This window comes from Caenorhabditis briggsae, assembly GCF_000004555.2.
Source record: "Caenorhabditis briggsae complete genome, chrX, whole genome shotgun sequence".
NCBI lineage: Eukaryota > Metazoa > Nematoda > Chromadorea > Rhabditida > Rhabditidae > Caenorhabditis > Caenorhabditis briggsae.
Window position 1 is genome coordinate 14,586,751 of NC_013491.2, and position 20,566 is coordinate 14,607,316.

Here is a 20,566-nt window from a genome sequence, read left to right on the forward strand (position 1 = left end):
AAAAGATATTTTCAAGAAGATCTGTAAATGCAAAGTTCTCAATCTAGGTCTGTTTCACACCCTCCATAGTTTTCAAGGTAGTTGGAAACTTGACAGACGAGCTCTAGCCCAATGTTTCATGACCTTCAAGGCGTTTTTTGAAAATCTGAAATCCAATGAAACAACCGGAATTGTGTACATAGAAATCACATGAACCATTCCGGCCAAAACCAAAGCTTGAACCCTTGAACTCTCGGTTCCATTTCCAATTTCACGGCTTTCTGGTCCATCTAATGAATTTTCATCAAACGAATTTTAGATGTGAGCCTAATGAGGAAGAAGCGACATCAATGGCCAATTCAGCTGGAGCCAAGTCTAAGTGCAAGCACTTTTTGACGCGACGCGAACGCATTCTGCTGGAACAGAGTTGGAGGAAGACTCGAAAAGTTCAAATTGCACTTCTGAACTTTAGCGTATTCTTTTCTTTTTTCAGACTGGAGCTGACCACATCGGTTCCAAGATTTTCTTCATGGTTCTCACCGCACAACCAGACATTAAAGCAATCTTTGGGCTTGAGAAAATCCCTACCGGACGCCTGAAATATGATCCAAGATTCCGTCAGCACGCACTTGGTGAGTATAGATACACTTTGATGCATTTTTTCTTGCTGAAAAGAAAAATGCAGAGAATACGCGGCACGCACTTCATCTGAATAATTAATTCCAATTTATTTTCAGTGTACACCAAAACTTTGGACTTTGTCATTCGCAACTTGGATTATCCGGGAAAGCTTGAAGTTTACTTTGAGAATCTCGGAAAGCGACACGTGGCAATGCAAGGGAGAGGTTTCGAGCCTGGATATTGGGAGACCTTCGCTGAGTGTATGACACAGGCTGCAGTGGAATGGGAGGCAAATCGTCAACGTCCAACTCTTGGAGCTTGGAGAAATTTGGTGGGTGGTGTGTGGGTGGCTACAAAAATTGAGGATTTTCGTTTTAAATGACGACTAGTGAAAGTCATTTTTTCCTTAATTTCAGATTTCCTGCATCATCTCTTTCATGCGACGAGGATTCGATGAGGAAAATGGAAAGAAGAAGCTGTACAGCTACAATGGACAGGGATTTAGCTCGAATCGGGCTCGTCGTTCCGTCTCTCCATACGCTCCCAGTGTTCACTAAATAATTGTTTCAGTAATTTTTGTGGCCCCCATATCACTTTTTTCTCGCTGTCTATCCGCTTTTTAATTTTTTTTCTTTTAATTTAGTTTTCACCGTTCGTATCTGCTTTACATACCAAAAAAATAAAACAATAATCCTTCCAACAATCTCAAAATTTGTTCGCTTTTCTCTCCCATTTCTGTGAAATGATTGCTTTCCTTAATAAACCGTCTATGGTACTGTTCTGATAGTCATTTCCCATTCGATTCCCCAATTTGTCATCTGTGAATTTTACAACAAAAACAAACTCAACGAGCCCTTTTTCTCCACATTTTTCTGTAATTTCTGTCCGCTGTCTTTTCTAATAAATCACAACAAAATGAAAATAAGGAAAGTGAGAAACACTGGAAAGGCGACTTGGAAAATTTAAGGATGTTAGGATTCATTTTCTGATGATGAGATTGGACCACTTTTCACCAAATCTCAGGAAAAGTGGAATTGGTTTATGAATTTATCAGAAGTAGCCCAAATTTAATTGAAAATTTTTTCGGATAGATGTACGCAGTTCCAAAAGATGTGGATCCGAAAAATGACAAAGTTATGAAAATCACAAAAAATCTCAAAATTGAAAGCCGTTCCAATCATCCCTGTTTCTAACCTAACAACAAATGTTCAACGGAATCACATTTACAAGAAAGTAATAAAACACAAGGCTGATATCATTCACACCTATCCTGGGATATACATTTAATCAAGTCAACCCACGGTTTTTATGGGTTCCATGTCATATTTCCATGGAAACCAACTGATATCCGTCTGAATATTAGGTCCCATAAAACACTCTCATAGTTTTCCAGATCAGGTTCATTTTTGTTTTCCCTTTTCTCTCAAAATTCGGTCAATTTTAGGGTAGAACATCTTACCACTCTGACTAATGGATTCTTGGATCGTAAAACTTCTCCTCTGAAGTTCAACTTTTGTAGCCACCATCACTACACGGATGCATTTCCAAGATTGCTCTTTCTGAGTACTTCACTTCGAAAGAATTTAATCGCCGCACATCATGAATCCCTGCGCTGCTTCTAAGTTCAAACTGTATCCATCTGTGATAGTAAGCTATGATTTTAGTTTTCTTCCTTCACAAAAACATTTCAGGCTAGATTCCGCCGAACTAGTGATCAGATGATTGAGAACATGCACAAACACGTGAGTTTCGATTTTTCAGGCACAAAAGAAAAAAACATATACAGAGTGATAAGTTCGAAGAGACTGAACTGATAATATACGACCAGGCAAAGAGAATTCTGCAAGCAGCTATTGGAAAACTGGAAATTATAATTTCCTTCGGAGTGTGTGAATTCGAATATGTATGTGAAAAATGGATAGTTGGATTTAGGCATTCACTAGTTCCAGATGGACGACGTTCACAAGGCTACCCTAGATTACAACGAGTGCACAGACAAGTATGAGGATATTGTGTACGAGATTTCGAAGCTTCGGGAACATGAGCAAGACAGAAAAGAGAACTGAATCCCAAAGATCTTTTTTGTAAATATAGTACCGGTCGATAAGATACACATAGACGTGTTTGCAGTTGATTTTGATCATTTTCAGGAATCTGAAACGCGACTTTTACGTTTCCGATCACTTTATAAATTTTCGAGAAAGTAAAACAGACCCAAAGTGAAATCTGCATTGACAGAATTTTTTGAAAACTCCTAATTTCTCAGCTAATTTCCTATTTCTTTTTGTACTGACATACCCGAAGTGAATCTTAGCTTTTTCTTGAATGTTGGTGAAAAAAAAATGCCCCGTTGCTGGACTAGCACAAAACTGTTAAAATAAGGTGCCCATAGACTGGTTGAGCAAAATGGCAAAACGTTTTGTGACATTTCAAAAAAAGTGGATCAAGTCCATTCAAAAAATCATAACTTTGTACAGATTGAAGATACAACTAAACATTGAACTGTATTTCGTAGCACGGATTACAGGCTACAAGAAATTAAGAACATCTTCATTCTATTTTTGCAAGGGAAGTTTACTAGGATGGGAAGTGTCCGAATGGTCCGATTGTGTGAAATCAAAAATTTCGATTTTCGAAAAAAACGTATTTTGGAGACCATGTCTGTTCAGCTTCGTTCATGTCATAATGCACAACTATGGTCTCAAATATGTAGCTCACCGTTCATTTAAGAGATATTTGAAAAAATAATATTTTTAAACTCAATTCCATTTTTGGAATATATTTTTCCATGTAGTACATAAAAGCTCTGAGAATAAAAGCTTAAGTTGGTTTAGTTTCTTTTTGACAAAAAAAAAATCGAATCGTGATCAATAAGTCAAATTTTTCGAAAATTTTTTTTCGCATGTTATATGTGAGCGTGTATACATGAATTTGAGTTTGTAAATATTTTTTTTTCAAAAATCTTTCTTAAATGGACGGTGAGATGTATATTTGAAAAAATAGTTTATGACATGAACGGAATCGAATAGACATGGTCTCCAAAATACGTTTTTCGAAAATCAATTTCATTTTTTGATTTCACACAATTGGACCATTCGGACACTTCCCCTTAGTAAAATTATTTGCAAAGATAGCATAAAAGTGTTTTAAATTTTATGCAGCTTGTGATCCGTGCTACAAAATACAGTTTAGTGTTTAGTTTTATCTTCAATCTGTACAAAGTTATGGTTTTTGAATGGACTTGATCCACTTTTTCTGAAAAATCGCAAAACGTTTTGTCATTCTGCTAATCCTCCCTATGGGCAACTTATGTTATCCGTTTTGTGCTAGTCCAGCAACGAGAAATTTTTTGTCGCCAACATCTAAGAAAAAGCGAGTATTCATTTCCAGTACTTCTCGTGTGAGAGCGTGAAAAAACAGGCGTTTTTGAGAAATCAGCAAATAGCTGAAAACTCGAAATTTTCAAAACATAATGTGAATGGAAATTTTTCAACCTAAGTCTATTTCAGACCCTCCAAGATTTTAAAAGTGATCTTAAACTTGATAGCCGAGCTCCAGATAAATGGCCCAAATCAACTGAATAACTTGTTTTTGTATATATTATATTGACCGGTACTGTACTTTTCCCGATTCTTCTATCAAAAAATCTGTGACTAAATTTATTTGTATTTCTCAAGCGGACCAGAAAGCGGACCTTTCTGTGGTATCAACCATGTTTAAAACCACAACTAGAGTGTATAGAAGCAATGAAATTATTTTATCAATTAGTTCCTTGTCTGTTACACTTTGTCCGTACCACGCCATATTCCACCACCTGGTACGGTATCTTTGATTCGAGAAACGGCACACTTATCAGGCGATTCCTGTCAGATTGACAGCTCGGTAGTTATTTTTTTCGGACGTGCCGTCTTTTTTTTGCATAAAATGTAAAGATAAGCACTCTCTCCACCACCATTCCAAATTTATTTGGTACTCTGAACTGCGACTGGTCAAGAGGAACTGTTCGAAGAAAATGAGAAGCTTCCAACCGTACCAGGTAAGAGAATAAAAAATCAGGTGTTTATATAATAATCAATTTACCAGAAGCAAGAAAGCAAAGTGGAGCCGGTACGTCCCACGGTTATTGCAAAAGCTCCCGTTACGAGAACTAATGTGGAGCGAAAAATTCCGAAAATTCATTATATGGAAAGAGAACTGAATAATGGGAAAATGGTCAGAATTCCAGTTGTGGATGACAACGCGGTTTTTGCCCTAATGGCGAATGGTTTCAAGGTAAAGTACAAAAATTGTAAAACCCCTTTCCATTAATTAGTTTCAGAGATGCTATGCAGCGCCTGGAGATGTGGAGTCGATCGAGACTAATCCAGAAAACTTGAAACATGTGATTTGCCGACCTTCCCCATTTGTACCGATTGTAGAGCAGTTGACCCCATTTTCTTTGGTAGGTTTCAAACAAACATTCAATATCCGAATTTCGATTTCAGGCTACTCTCCTTCAACCGAGTCCCCAACAACTATATCTCTACCACGCCCGACAACAAACCCGTCGCCTACGAAGAACAAAGAATGTAACTGCTGAAGAATATGCAAAGGCTCTCGCCGGAGACTTGAATCCGCTGCTCAAAAAATACAGAACTCACAAACGTCAGCAAAAATCGTTCCCAATGGAACCGAGAATGCCACAAGGAAAATATCCAGAACCACCTCCAGCCGTCTCTGTCGCTGAGGTTTGTTAGTAATGGTGAATTGTATTTTGAGCACTTTCTATTTTCAGGAAATCTTTGTTGATGTTGAGACAATCGAAGACGAAGACAATGCTCACATTTTGTCAGTTCCACAAGATAATTCGGCAAATCTGGCAATCAGCAAATAAATCCATTTAATGTCCTTTTTTCCCTTCAAATCCGTTTCCTAGTTCGCTCATAAATTTTCATTTGTCAATTCTATTTTATTGCTTCGTCTTCGTCGTTTTCTTTGTCCGCGCCACCACGTTTGCGTTCAAACTGTCCGCCCGATAAAAAAGTCTGTGCGAAGAGAGACAATGCCACGTCAAACCTGATGCAACACAGAACAGAATTTTGTGCCGCCCCGAAGAAAGTGATAATCACAAATCAAATGCCCATAAAAATTAATTGAGTAGTTGATGGGTGAAGTGAGATTGAGAAGAAAAGGAGTGAGATGATATTTGAGTAGAGATGACTTGCGCTAATTAGATACCAATTTCAAATTAATTAAAAACCAATTAAAGGCACAATTTATTTAAAAAGTAATCGTTGTGGACAATTTTCAACCAGAAACTGTCAGTATCTAAATGTGGATCTTTTGAAACGGTGTCTTATCAACAAAAAAATTTTAACGAGAAACTGTACGAAACAGGTTCTGAAAAAACTTCTTATCTAAAAAAGGAATCAACTGTGTAGTTTTTTTTTACTTTTTTGACGTCAATACTCTGCCACTGAACAATCTAGGTTCTGGGCGAACAAAGAATTCGCAACTTTTGATTTTCCCCCTTAGACATTTCTTGTTCTCCGAAAAATCTTGTCATTTGTGTACAAATGTTCGCTTTTCAAGCTGCATTTTTTCCATGAAAGATTCAATGACATTTGCGAAGTTACGATTTATACAATTTACAATCTAGAAAAAGTGGTTCATACAAAAGCGAAAAAAGAAGTGGAGTATATATGAGAAGTTGTTTGTAAAAAACATAGCCGCCTCCGAATTTTTAAAAAAACTCAAAGAGTGATATAAGTTTTATGATCATGAGAAGTTTCGATGTAACCATGGTAAGTACTGGGGATGGATCCTGTGGGTAGAATTCTCCAATGGTGAGGGTATTCAGACGATCAGCAATTGAAGCAGATGCCCGATCCTTTTGAGATTGTTCCCACTTGGCGCATATCTGAGCCATCTTGATGAAAAATCTCGGAGTTCTGGCTCGTCCTCTTTGTGGTGGATCGCTTGGCAATTTTGAGCAATTTTTTGCCTTTTTCGGTGGTCTTGCCTGTTTCGAAAGTTTTGCTCTAGCCGGCTCCTGACGAGAAATCTCAGGCAAATGAACTGGCGTGTTACGCGTGTCTGTTGGCTCTGGTGGTGGACACTGAAATAATTTATATTATGGAAAATAGGCTCCTGAACGTTTCAGAACTCATCGTTTCGGGACCACGACGTTCCAGAAGCCGACATTTCAGAACACGACATTTCAGATGCCAATGTTTTAGAACTTTACTGCATGTTCGCATAGTTGCCCTTCAAATGAGTATTGCTCATTTCAATTTCTTGTATTTTGCTTTTTTATTCGTTCTCATCTACCGTACTCCTAATAATAATAGGTTCCCTCGGAAAATCTCAAAACATCATAAAAACTTCAACTTTTTTTCAAAAACAAATCAGAAAAACAACAAATTGAAAAAAAAAACCCCCCACTATGCAAAAATGCAGTAAAAATCTGGAGCGTCGGGTTCTGAAATGTCGTGATTCCAAAACGAAATGTTGTGATTCCAAAAAATATAATTCTCCCAATCTTACCTCCGACAAAAATGATTGAAACTCTTTTTTGTATTCCCTCGATGGAGGAGGAGTTCGTGGAGTTGGGGCTAGCATCGGAGGTTCCGTACGATATCGTGGTTTCAAGTCGGTTTCTTGGAGAATAGGGGAGAATCTCTCTATGTAGAACAATGGTGGGTCGATTAGGTTCTGAAATCATATAACATTTCGATGAATATAGCATATTTCACTTGGATACCTCATAGATGGGAGCTTCGTAAAGATTATAGTCCTGACAATGTCCGTACATCAGTCTCAAATGTCCGAGTTAGTTTGAATGCCGACTTAAATAAGGAGAAATCGATACGGAAGGCGGAGAAAAGTGATTGAAACGGTGGATGAGAGAGGGGTGTGGTGCCAGTCGTTTGGAAGAATCTATCATAGACAAAAGAAACGAATAAAATACAACGAGTGTAATTAGAAGTGATAAGGTGTTTTTGATAAATGTTCGATAGCTTGCGAATAGTTTTTTCTCTATTGTCGTTAATTTTTTTCCAAATAGACAAAGAAAAAAACTAATTCTGGAAATGTTTGGATACCTTCAAAACGAAAAACGTCTGGAAAACGGCTTTAAAATACAACTTTCACTGAATCCAACATGGACAGTTGATGTGTAGAGTGCAGCTTTCACATCAGGATTATATAGGGCCACATAGGGGAGGGGAGGATTCTATGTTTTATGACATTCGAAGATTATAGGGAGGCAAGATTTGGGATTAGAATGGGCAGAAATTGATAGGGGGACGTAGAAAAAGTGTTCAGGATAAGCAAGGCTAGTGGAGAGAAGGGGATTTGCATTCAAACGTTTGCTGCAATTATCGCTAGAACTGTTTTATGGCGGCGGTTCGGAAACATATGGACTTGAATACTGAAGAGTTATTAGGTAATAGAATGGATGTTTTATGGCTGATCCATAAAGAAAGGTTTTCTTTTCGAAACGGAGATGTCAAGGAAGAAGGAACGATTTGAAACGAAAATCTTCGTAATTTTCATTGTGGAGCGCACTTTTCGAACAAAAAATTGTGTTTCATAACAGGGATTATGAAATTGTTCATCCGGTGGACATGTGTGAATTAATACCAAACATTTTTTTCTTGAGATTCTTTTTTTGCAATTAGGTATATTGAATTATGGATAAGATAGAATATCGGTAAAATAATATAACATTGAATTTTCTTTAAAATTCAGGTTATCATCAAGAACGGAATTTTTATTGTCACATTGTATTGAAAAAATGGAGAAAATGGTTGGAACCTTTAGAAAGCAAAATTCGCAGCTGCAGTTTTTTCAAACTACAATACCGCTCAATAACATATACAAAAACATATTTTTCAGTAAATTTTTTGCCGTTCAGACCATATTCAGACACACGCTTTTCTCACGTTTTCAGTACAGAAACAGGAAAAATGATGCTTTTCAGAAGTCTGTTCACAGTTGAATAACTGAAAGTTCTCAAACAATTATGTGATTGCAATGATTCCAAATCTAGGTCTGTTCTACACCGTCGGAAATTTTCAAAGTGAGCCGAAGCGTGACAGCCGAGCTCCAGAATCTTAAAAATGGTCTAAATGACCAGAAAATTTGCTGGAGCTTCTATATTTTCTGTTGAACGGTACTAGAAATTCTGAAACTAGAAATCATTTCGTTTACACATCTCTAAGCATTTTTCAATGCAAGGAAATTTTCAACTTTGAAATTTTTTATTCATAAATCTTATAATGTATTTTTCTCTCGAAATTTTAAATGTTCAAATTGTATTCTGAGAAATTAAAAATATTATTACAGTAACACAACTGTTCCAGTATGTTAAACCAAACTACAATTAACATAAAAACAAGATTTTCAGGTCACTATTCCAACTTCTTAAACTTTAAGAACTGCTTACTGGATTTTGCCGGGGATTTTCTTATCGCGACTTTTTTTTAAATCCCACTCTTTTGTCAAATTCTCACTACATCCCAGTGGAGTTGATCCATCAAATCATATTCAACGTGCACCCAACAAGACAGTGGGCAGAACACGAGACGCAGATAGTGTAACAGAATTTTTGCAACACATTTTGTGATCCCAGCCAGTATCTGTTCTTTTTTACCCCAAGTGTTTCTTTACAATTTGTTTTTTTGCACTTTTGACTGCTTATTCAAGGAACAACAATGCTGCCAGTCAGCAACGAAACATTATAGCAGTCAGAAGAGTAGATAAGAAACCAACACTCTTATCGTGGTAACCATCTCTCCGCTAACCCTTCGAATCAACCAATGTTGTACACTCTATTGTTTATCGATTTTTTCACGTCATCGTTGGTTTTTTTTCCTATTTTTTTTCTTTTCAGAAATGGCGTATTTCATGGCAAACGCAACGAGAGAAAATTGTCAAGACGAGTGCAGATTGTCTCCGAATCGTGACGCTGTAGAGGAAGATTTGAAGAAAATCGGGGTGGAATGCACAAAGGTATGATAAACTAGTGAGCATTTTTACCATATTCCGACTAAAATTTAGGTCGATTTCGATGACGCGAATGTTCAAGAAGATTTGGATCAACTCATCAAAAAATACAATATGAATTACCACGACGAAATTCACATTTGCCGAGAGACCATGCCAAACTTTGATGAGAAGGTACTAGATTTACCTCTAATCAGCCTTAAACAACAATTTTCAGTTGAAAATCTTCTTTGAAGAGCATCTCCACGACGACGCTGAGCTAAGAGTCATTAAACACGGAGCCGGATATTTTGACGTGAGAGCCAAGGATGTGAGTTTGGATCGGTTATGATTAGTTGAAAAATTGCAATTTTAGGAGCAATGGATTCGCATTCCAGTCCGTCGTGGTGACTTTGTCTTCTTACCACCGGGAATCTATCATAGATTCACTACGGATCGCTCTGTGAGCTGCGCACACCGCCAATCAAACCTTATTTTTTCATTTTTCAGGAAGACGTCGTTGCTCTTCGCCTCTTCCGCAACAATCCAAAATGGACTGCTTTCAACAGAAGTGAAAACGGAGACAAACAACCAATCCGAGAGCAATACTTGAAAGATGTTTCTGCATAAAGTATCCAATTTTTTCCTATTTCCGAAAATTTGTGATACAGATTGAATGCAATAAACTAGCTGTGATTTATTGCGTTTTCATTATTTTCCTTAAAATGGCGGGATCATTTCCTTTCACTTTTAAGTCAAAAACGTTATTTTCTTGATTTATTGAGACATTTCGTAAACGGGAGATGATAAAAAAATCGGATTGGGAGAAATGAATAAATCACATAGATCGGGGAGAAAAAAAAGGAATAATCACGGGAGAAAATTTTGAAAATTTTGATTAGGAATGGGGGTTGGAGTGATGTTAAATATGAAGAAGATGGTCTGTACACGGACGACTGCTTACAAAAGGAATGGGATGAGAGCCTTCCGATGTGGTGGATACTCTGGGAACTTTTCCTTGTACCATCTGAAAAAAACAGTGAGTATTTTTTACAGGTTTATACGTGTCAAATGAACCGAAACTCAACAATTCAGTTGTCCAGGCTATGGAAATTATCTATGAGGTCAATTTAGAATTCAACTCGAAGTTTCTCGGTAATTTTTTTCTGGACATCTGCGCTCTTGCAAAATAAAATTAATTGAAAGTTTCCTGACATGAGACAGGAAGCTAACAGAAATTCTGCAGATAGGCTGAAAAAAGCGACGCAGAAAGGTGACTTCTATAACACGACCGGATCATTTTTCTTCAGCACTTTGACAGCCTTTTTGCAGCATTTTTGGAGCCGAAATATGATTCTCACCGTTTTTGCTAATACAACCTGTCTTCAGCACTTCTGCAAGCTGTCTGCGTCATACCTTATCACTATTTATGACTTTTCAAAGCTAGGCAGAAATTTTGCAATAAGTTGTTGAGAAACATCAAGAAATGCTTGAAACATGAGCTAATGCTGAATCAAAAATACTCTACAAAACAAGAAAAACTTACGCATGATGACTGATCGCTCGTGGTCCGATGTTGGAAGCGGTGAAAATGGCGAAGGCGAGAGCTGGAAGATTCCAGGCCATGATTGCGTATCCGGTCCACTCGACAATTTCTCCAAAGTAGTTTGGACAGGAGATGTGCTCATACAACCATCCCTCTGGAATCTTGTATCCAGTCTCTCCTGGAGCTCTCAAGTTGAACAGGATTCTGTCGGCCTTGTGGTTGATGTACATTCCGTAGAAGAATAGGAGAGATCCTGCGAAATATTGGTGTTGGTGGGTGTTGTATGTTTTTTCACTGAGATAATTGGGAAATCAGGAAAGCTGGGGGAAATCTCGGGGATTAGAAAATTCGCCATAACTTTCCCACTGACTAGAATCTCACGATACGGCTACATTTTCAACAAAGTCTAAAGGATGCTCGTGTTGTTTGGTGGATACGTTCCATTACATTACCTTACATGCTTATATTTCGTTTGAAAAAAGTTATAGATTCTGTCAAAATGTGTGGAATTTTCTGCTTATTTCAGAGTATACTCCGAGAAAACTGTACTAATTTTTCTACTTGTACACTCTGAAACGGAGCAAAGAGAGCTAAGCTTCATAACATTGAAGCGGAATATTTTGTAATTTCATGAGGGCCCTTCTAATACAGGTTTTACTATATTTTTTCCAAAAAAACTCACCAATATAATGACGAGCAGTAAGCGCTCCTTCTTCTGGTTGATAAAAGGCATTCCAATATCCTTGCATAAATCCGTTGTAGCAGCAGAAGAAAATTGCCGACAGCATGATGTACAATGGAGAAACAGTAGTGGAACGAATTTTTAATGGGAAGATGAACACTCTGAAATATATAAAATTACATGGAATTCTGAAAAATCAATCTGACCTGTTGAAATAGTGGAGAAGGAAGACACGAGTCAAATAATGTCCTGAGTTGGAAGTTCCGTTGAAGAGATAGTAGAAGGGAATGAAGAAAGACGGTGCCTCTTGGATGAACCATGCCAATCGTGGACTGATTCCAAGACGAGCAGTATTAGTGTATCTTCCATATCCAGCAGTCAATCCGAATCGTAAAGCAGCAAAGACCACAATGGCACTGGCTATCATTAGCCAAGCCATGGTAAGGATGGTTTCTTCTTCCAACTGGATCATTGAGGCTAGAAGCTGAAATCAAAATCACTTGTAGATAATTAAGAAACGGGAATTGAGAATATTAAGAGTTGTCTGGAATACTGACAAGGGAATCAACAAGAAAAGAGATGCGAAACGACGAGAAGAAACCTTATCGTTTGTGCCACTCGCTAAATAAATAACCAATGTGTTTTGCAGTTTAGTAGATAGTAACAAGAAAGAAGAAACGCAGACACAAAAAGAAGAGACTATCCGGAATGAGGTCACCCGTAACTGTGTATGTGTGCGGGTGGCGAATTAATTGGCATATACTGAGACAGGGCTAACAAGGGACGGGTACGTTAAGAAGAGGTGCATTGCCCGTTTTCGCGCGGCGAGTGACCCGAGAGAGCGGCAAACAGTGGGTGATATGGTGTTGTTGTCGGAGAAGAGAACAGTTGTTGCGGGATGCCATTCGTCAATATGTGACACCTAGAAAGACTAACAAAGGGCTCGGAAGATGAAAACAAATATATAATCTACGTACATTGCAACAAAATGTCTTATATTGTAATACAAAACAAGGGAACAATTTCAGAAAATAAGTAAGTTAGATATGACAAAGATCAAGGTGAGAAAATAAGAAAAAGTATCAACTCTATGTCCCGGAAGGGTATAATGAAGAATCTGCACATTTCGTTGGGCACGGTTTTCAAAAATGCCAGGAAAGCGTCATTTATAATTTTTGGTGTTTTCAAAAGCCAAACGCTTTGTGTCAAAAGAAATTTCTGAATGAGAAAGTTGTTAATTCATGCATATCGTTCAGAAAAAGCTCCAAATGAGAATAACCATGTTTTCAAGCCTTATATGGAATAAGAGCCAAATATTGAGATCGGCAAATCTCTCCGAAAAATCAGAAAACGCGCAACAACGGTTTCCAAGGTTTAAAAAGCAACAGAGAATGAGAACTTCAAAATTTCAGACGCTGAGATTTATGACACATTTGGTAACGATGCTGAATAAAATGAGCTGAAAATCACCCGGATTGTAGTTTTGTTATATTTAAGAAGTAGGATAAATGAACACATAATTTTTGAATTTTTTTGTCAAATAATTCCGAGAGTGAAGCTATGGTCAATTGAAGGAGTCTGTGTTGTTCAGATACCCAAAGTTGACCAATTTGAGCTGAAAACATATATTAAATAGCTAACACTTTGGTAAGTACTGTCATCAAATTTTAGAGAAAATTACTGATGAAAATTCAGCTGATCCCAATTTCTATAATTTTGTAAACATTTAAAATCTTTACATATTCACAATCCTCAAGTCCCCCGAGCTTCTCTCCATAAACCTCGCTTCCCAATGTCGTAAGCATCGATGACATCAACATGCTTGACATGACATATGAGAGCATCTCACTACAGTAGTCGAGGTAAAAAATGACGCTTCTCTTCTCAAATCCGGAAAGAAAATTGATGCTTTTCGAGTAAGGGGTACATCTCAGTTTTTCATCTGAATGAGTAATACGAGCGCGAAAAACATAAATCTCAGTACTCTTGGGGTGTCCATTTCCATGAATCAGAAAACCTTTCCTATTTCATGTGTCTTCCTAATTACTCATCTGCTCTTCTTCTTCTTTTACTACTTTCTTGACCTATTTCGAAACAAAACAGGCACATTAGCATAAAATAAGAAATTGAGGAAAAAAGGATGAAAGAGAATGAAAGTGTTGTTTTTGCCACACAAAGCTAAGAAGCATGAGGGTCCTCGTCGGATGCACATAAAGTGGCCAAGGTTGCCAGTGACAACGATGATGTGTCAGCAAGAGACTGCAAAATGTTGGAAAAAAAATGGCGTGACTGCTTAAGAGGATTTGGATAGCAATTATAGAATGTTGCTCTTGATGTACAGAAACAAAAAAAGCCAAAAATCTGGGAGACGTGTACATGCCAATTTTTCAGAAGATTTTCTCATCTTACATGGAGCATGAAATCGAGAGAAGACAGAATGTTGCGAGAAAAGTGCGAAAATTCCCAGGACAAAAAAGCTACTAGCCGTCTGTCTGACGTTGCTGATGAGAATTGGAGTAAACTTTCGAGGCTGGATATGTTGAGACCGGAAATGGAAATGATATGCTTGTAGATAGGATTATCAAAACTTTGGATTTTTCCGGGTGCCCTTTTCTTTGCAATAGGCAAAGTTCATTTGATTCTGATAAAGCTACAAAAGGTCAAAAGAGCAACACTCAAAGTAAGTGGTCTGACAACTTCGGAAGAGCAATCGAAAATTCTTAAATTCCCAGATGACTACTTTTGCTGTTCCCGTTTTGGATTAGGTCAGAAATTTCTGTTCGATTCAAATTTTTCTACCTTATTTGAACTAATGGAGGCCAACCTTATGTGTGCACTTTCAGCTCCTTTAAGAAATATAAAAATTCTGTCAACTTATACAATTTTGGCAAAACCATGATAAATAATTTATCAGTTGACAGATTTTTGACATCTCTCATAGGAACCGAGATAATTGAGGGTTTGCTTTCGTTAGAGTGATTATGTTTTTCAAAGAAAATTTAGGAATTTTCGGCTTGAAAACTTTAGAGCTTTTTGCTCAATTTCAAAAACGTATTACAGAATGGAAACCGACAACAATTCTTTACAAAATTCCATAAAAATTGAAAAACTTTTTTCCGCATTCCAAGCAATAATAAACTTCTACCCTCATTGGAAAGTCATAATAAAACAATCGCGAGATGGAGAATACTGATCTCTAATGAAAGACCAATGGTTCTCAACAACCTGATCTCATACACCATTTCCTTTTTATCCCTCCAATTGGTGCTCCATAGCTCCTGTGTCATCCTGTATTGCATTCATAGACAAATGTCTGTTTCATCTCCCAACACCCGGTTCTTCCACCAATTTCTTCATGAAACACAAGCACGCCTACTCACTCCTTGTTACAAACCAATCTCGAGGTACCCGCGTGAGCTTATGAAGCATACGTCTTCTTTCCGTCCTGACCTCTAATTATAATCTCCTTTTCCCGATTGTTTACTGATCACCTTGCCAACCACGTGTTTTAGAGAGAAAGGACAGTTGGAAGGCTCCAGGCAACGGAAATTTGAAATCATTCTACATTCTATTTTCCACGAGTGAGTGCGCAGCAACAACATGCATATCCACACATCCCATTATTTCTATCATATGTGCTTTTTCTATATTTCATTTGTTGCCTTTTCCGTGTATACATATGTTGTTAGATTCTCTTTTAAATCACGATTCTTTTACAGAAAGCTGGCTGAAATTATGGAGAACGCAGTGGAAGTACAAACAATGAACCTTACCGAGCACATTCTGGTAAGCCAACTAACGAAAATGAATTTCCAATGATAAAATTTGCAGGATGTTCTCCGTCAAGCTCATTTTGTTATTGGACAACGTCTCCAGTTAATTGTAAGTTTAGTTACGTGAACGCGATATAGGACTTTCTAGGACTATTGAGCAAATTTTACCTATATTAGAAAGGCCCCGTTCATAATGAGTTGTTTGAAATAATCAATTTCCGTACGTTTTCAGTGAGAAATGTTCTGGAAAATTCCGCAAATTTCCAGAAAGTTGTGGAAACAATTCTTTTTTGCTCAAAAAGTTGACCGAGTTTTATTAGGTCGGAAGGAAAGTAACTGTCTATTTTTTTAATTAGTAAATAAAACAAAAACAAAATTAATCCAAGATTGACAGTATGTACCGGCCTGATCAACAACATGTTGTCAACATTTAGGTAACTTGTGGATACCATCCTTCCAAAAGCTAGCTGGCCGGGAATCAAAGTTTAATTTCGAAGTATCACTGGGAAAATAAAAGCGCGCAATTGAATTAAAAAGCCCCTGTCACTAAATAGAAGCCCCTCTTGAGATACCTCGGATTGTTCGAAGGTCTTAATAATGTATTCTACCAGCCGGTTAGTCTCCGGCGCTTCAAACGTCTGGCTGGTGCGCCTACGGAGCGTTTTTATCGCTTCACTACTAACTTTTTAATTAAAACACAAACAATTTTTATAATAATGATATATTCTTTGAAGCGGGTTCTCATTGCCAGAAAGAAGTCCCCAATTTCAACAAAATGTTTGGATTATTAACAAAAAGTCTCATTCACATAATACTCAAACTACTGAGAATACTACATTCAAATTTCAATCACATCCCTACACCATTCTTACTTTATTTGTATTTTTGCAGAACCAAAATCCAAACGGTGAGCAGTCGGAATTGTATCAGAAGCTTCGTATCCAACTGGCGTTCATCGACGAAATGATGAGATTGGGAAGACGCCCACTGAGTGTAGAGGACCAAGTCTGGCTTAAGGATGCATTGAAGAAGGTTTCTTTTTTTGAGTGATTTTCAATTTCAAAGCTTCCGAAGACAGAACGACCCGATGTGAAAATTGCGTTTGATTTAACTTTGTGATTATAATTTTTTAACCTATCTATCTGTATATTTTCATTTTGTCAATATGAATAGGTACTCAACGTTCTCAATAAAACTCTACTAACAAACTCTCTGCAGAAACTCTCCAATTTCAGAATCTGTAAAAAAATGGGATCGCTAAAAATCACATAGAAAAGTTCAAAAAACTCCCTTATGAAAGTTTTTAGTCACTGTCTCACGAAAGTTAGCAAAATTAGTACAAGTTCCCACAATTGAATAAAAGGTTTTGTCTAGAAACGTAGTGCTCTCTGACTTTCAGAATTTAGTTTCAGTTTTCAAGTTTCCTCTTCATTACTTACTTTAGTTTTCTGAAGTTTCATTTATTTTTCTGAATTTCCTTTTTTTTTTTTGAAAACAATTCCAACTACCGTAGTCTTCATCTGAAGAGTCTGATATTAATCAAACTTGACAGAGTGTAGTTCTAGAGCGTTATTCTGTCTCATCCATTTTATAAGGACCACTCCCGAAAAAAACCATCAATCTAATCCTCATTTGGTGAGCCAGGAAAACGGAGAAAAATGAGAACGCATCTCCTCAATATTCTCTTCTTATGAGTCCAATTTTTTTTCTGTAAATTGTAGGCATTCTGCGTTATCCTATATATACAATGACTGTTATTATTCATTGTCGCAGATTCAGACTTGCGGTTTTTATGCAGCGATTCTCATTTATATGTTCCGAATTGCGTCATTCCGCTCGCCACATTCTAAAAAGAGCCGAAACTCTCTGATTTGCTTTTTCCTCGGAATCTGGTGACATTATGTTGCTCATAGAAACGCTTTTATGGACTTCGAATTTCTTCAGTGGCTTTCTTCTCTATTTTTTATGTTCTTCGTTGAAAACAAAAATTCCAGAGCTACAAATAACATGAATCTAAATACCATTAGCATGTATATCAACCCAATGAACATCAGATTCGAAACTCACGGACGCATTCTCGCTCCAGCAGTTTTGGTAACTTGAAACCAATATAACACCTATTTTCGGTTTTCAGGATGAACTTGAAAAACTCAGAGATGTCTTGACACGCCGAATGGATATTGAGGTATGATATCGAAACCCATAAATCGTGAAGCCTAATTTTCATTTCTTCCAGAAAATAAAAACACTCCGGAGACGCTCCGAGAAGTTCCAGGCTCTTCGGCGTCAATTCATGGTGGTCTGTGAGGTTCTGAGAATCGGACGACAGGGCTACACGGCTGCTCGCATGCAGCGTATTGCCACAATAGTTGTGGGCAATGAAATCCACCCGATTCCGGATAACTAAATACCTTGAAACCTGTAATAGAATGGCCCACTGACTTTTAGCTTTGAGTTGACTTTTCTCGGTTTTTGTTAAAGATACTTTTAGAAACGTTGTCAACTGATAAACTGTTTATCAAACTGTTAGAAGTGTTTTGTCAAACTGTTAGAAGTGTTTTGTTGGCACATTTCTGAATTATCTCACTTGACAATTGGGGGGGGGGCACTCTATTAGAGGCTTTAAGGTATTTTTGTATTTCATTTTCTGTGGACCTGAATCGGAAAAATAAAAGAATTAATTTTTTTATTGTTTATAAATTAAAATACAAATTATTTTCAAATCCAGGTGTAATATCATTATTATGTGCGACAATTATAAGTTGAAGAGTGTGAATCCAAATAAGTGAAAAAGCAGAAGTTTTAAATTTGGAGCCACATGTGCTTGAATCAGAAAATCAAGACGCGCTCGTGCTCGGTTCCTCCAGCATTGATGCAGTTCTCCTGAACTGTTTGCTTTGTCTCGTGGACCACGATTCCGAGCTCTTCCATCTTCGAATTTGTTTTTTGAAGCTGAATTGGAGATATCGATTTGATTTTGTTGTATTCAAGCCTACCTTCTCTAAAGTCGCGGTTGCTTTTCTTCTTCCAAGCTCGTTTGTTTTTCTGACGGCGTTGAAGTCGTAGTAAGCATCAAGTAGTTCACCGAGTCCCTGTTTGTGTTTCTTAGCAGCCTCGGCGTAGTAAGAGATGAGAAGTTTGACATCAGCGACGTACATACGGAAGGCTCCAAGATAAACCAATCCTTTCGGGCTGAAAACAACTGAGTTATAAAATAACCTCTTATCTTCATACTTACTCTTTGGTCTGAATTTTCAGATTGAATTTCGACACGTCTTTCTTCACCTTCTCAACGTTTTTCATCATCTCACCAGGTAGTTTGTTCTCAAACTCTTTTGTTTTGAAATCATCAATCCTGACACGTGTCTTAAAATTTCCCCAAATCTTCTTGACCTGTTCTTGCGCATTGTCGGCAACTTTTATAGCTTTTTGTGCCATTTCTTTGCGATTAGCGCAAGTTTCGAGTATCTCCTCACTGGCTTCGTAATCAGGAAGCGCCATAGCATTTTGGCAAACGTTGGCGAAGGCAAGAGTGTTGTTAGCTTGACGTTTGATGGTTCTTAAAGTGAGATGGAAGCTGGAGACAGAATCGCAGCTTTTTTGATCGGCTATTTCCATGCTTCAAAATATATTTGTAAGAACAGTATAAAGAAAAGGGGCCGCTTACCGTGCTTTTAAAGCTCTGAGCTCAGTGTTGATAATTTCTTCCTTTGGAATCTGTTGGAGCATTTCTCTGATTATCGCAAACTCCAACTTCTTCAATTCATTGAAATCGTCTTTGATTTCCCCCAACAGTTCATGTGCCTCCACATATTCGAGAGCGAACGAGATTTTCTTGACGATACTTTCAGTTTCCTCAGTGCTCGGAATATCAAGCTTTCCCTATGATAAAAATCACTGAATGCTTAAAAACCCAGCTACTTACCTCTTCAAGATAGAACTTGCAGAGACTCTCAAGTGTGACCATTTCCTTCGTGAGAAACTCCACCGATGTCTTCTTCTTCATTCTCTTCAGCGACACGGTGATTTTCATAGTGTCTTTGATTCTGTGGATGACGTTTTCCACAATATCAGCAAGCTTAACTGATCCATCGGATGTAGATGGATGCTTGTGCTTCATCATCGTGAAGTCGGACTCGGAAAAGGAAAAGAAGAAAAGAGGAGCGACTCCTCAGAAGAAAGGGTACTGCCCGAAAATGGAGAAGGGCCGAAATGGAGAAGGGCTATCGAAAATGAAAGTTGGGGCGGAGACTAGCACGAGGAGCCACGCGCTGCTCTTTACGAAAACCATTAATTACCGCCGATGCCAGGTGTCAGCTGGCTCTATATTTTTTGGGATGATGTATAGGAGAAAGTTGTACTTAAGGTTATGGAAAACTTCTGAGATAATTACAGGTTACGCACTCCTCCACATTATGCACTTTGAAATAGGTCGAGTTCAGAGATCAGTGAAATTCTAATTATATATTTGGTTCTTGATAGACAGAAACAAAATATTGTTTTTAAAAGCGATGAAATTTTTGTTTGTAGTTTGTTCTTTCCACCTACAGTTTGACTTCAAGACTCTTCCTGGTTTTTGTACAGATAGCTTATGTCCAGAAGAATCTTTTCCCTAGAGTGACATCCGATCGTCTCCGTTACCAGGGTAGCCGACTATTACATCCCTCCTTTCCCACCCCAATTCTTCACGTTACTCCTTTCTTTCTGTGTTTTGACATCCTTGTTGAAATATCACGCGACTACTCCTCTTCAGAAAGCTACAAATTACTCTCTTTACTGCTTGCCATTCTCAACTGCTTACTTGTTTTCAAGAATGTCGGACCAATATCATAGTGATATCATGGCTCATCGGAGCAAATATGACTATGGAGGGAGAAATCTGTGCCCTGCTGTCATAGTAAGTTGGACTAGAATGAATCTTAGTGATATCATGAAACACGTGATTTCAGGAAGCTCTGGACAAGGTACGCATCGTCAACAAAAAGCGAATGGAGGCAG

The 20,566-nt window shown here is 37.7% G+C and overlaps 7 protein-coding genes across 7 annotated transcripts; 4 read left to right on the plus strand and 3 right to left on the minus strand.

The window, feature by feature from the left end:
- Positions 1 to 272: 272 nt before the first annotated feature.
- Positions 273 to 1,157, plus strand: Cbr-glb-13 (the record flags this gene model as incomplete). Its single annotated transcript, XM_045240143.1, has 4 exons — positions 273 to 425; positions 473 to 611; positions 717 to 934; positions 1,017 to 1,157. The coding sequence occupies 4 exons, from the start codon at positions 273 to 275 to the stop codon at positions 1,155 to 1,157; spliced, it is 651 nt and encodes a 216-aa protein (XP_045091489.1).
- Positions 1,158 to 4,612: 3,455 nt separating this feature from the next.
- Positions 4,613 to 5,473, plus strand: CBG00140 (the record flags this gene model as incomplete). The annotated part of the gene is made up of 5 exons (XM_002645214.1): positions 4,613 to 4,636; positions 4,684 to 4,872; positions 4,919 to 5,041; positions 5,085 to 5,327; positions 5,375 to 5,473. The coding sequence occupies 5 exons, from the start codon at positions 4,613 to 4,615 to the stop codon at positions 5,471 to 5,473; spliced, it is 678 nt and encodes a 225-aa protein (XP_002645260.1).
- Positions 5,474 to 6,322: 849 nt separating this feature from the next.
- On the minus strand, positions 6,323 to 7,393 carry CBG27895 (the record flags this gene model as incomplete). The annotated part of the gene is made up of 3 exons (XM_045240144.1): positions 6,323 to 6,697; positions 7,126 to 7,293; positions 7,343 to 7,393. 3 exons carry the CDS (start codon positions 7,391 to 7,393, stop codon positions 6,323 to 6,325), a joined length of 594 nt encoding a protein of 197 aa, XP_045097893.1.
- Positions 7,394 to 9,477: 2,084 nt separating this feature from the next.
- CBG00142 lies at positions 9,478 to 10,197 on the plus strand (the record flags this gene model as incomplete). Its single annotated transcript, XM_002645215.1, has 5 exons — positions 9,478 to 9,594; positions 9,643 to 9,762; positions 9,806 to 9,898; positions 9,944 to 10,030; positions 10,078 to 10,197. 5 exons carry the CDS (start codon positions 9,478 to 9,480, stop codon positions 10,195 to 10,197), a joined length of 537 nt encoding a protein of 178 aa, XP_002645261.1.
- A 330-nt stretch (positions 10,198 to 10,527) lies between these two features.
- CBG00143 lies at positions 10,528 to 12,267 on the minus strand (the record flags this gene model as incomplete). Its single annotated transcript, XM_002645216.1, has 4 exons — positions 10,528 to 10,594; positions 11,114 to 11,366; positions 11,796 to 11,956; positions 12,002 to 12,267. 4 exons carry the CDS (start codon positions 12,265 to 12,267, stop codon positions 10,528 to 10,530), a joined length of 747 nt encoding a protein of 248 aa, XP_002645262.1.
- Positions 12,268 to 15,530: 3,263 nt separating this feature from the next.
- CBG27896 lies at positions 15,531 to 16,618 on the plus strand (the record flags this gene model as incomplete). Its single annotated transcript, XM_045240145.1, has 3 exons — positions 15,531 to 15,581; positions 15,627 to 15,677; positions 16,460 to 16,618. 3 exons carry the CDS (start codon positions 15,531 to 15,533, stop codon positions 16,616 to 16,618), a joined length of 261 nt encoding a protein of 86 aa, XP_045097894.1.
- Positions 16,619 to 18,397: 1,779 nt separating this feature from the next.
- CBG27897 lies at positions 18,398 to 19,691 on the minus strand (the record flags this gene model as incomplete). The annotated part of the gene is made up of 5 exons (XM_045240146.1): positions 18,398 to 18,520; positions 18,565 to 18,760; positions 18,807 to 19,187; positions 19,236 to 19,450; positions 19,494 to 19,691. The coding sequence occupies 5 exons, from the start codon at positions 19,689 to 19,691 to the stop codon at positions 18,398 to 18,400; spliced, it is 1,113 nt and encodes a 370-aa protein (XP_045097895.1).
- Between the last annotated feature and the right edge of the window lie 875 nt (positions 19,692 to 20,566).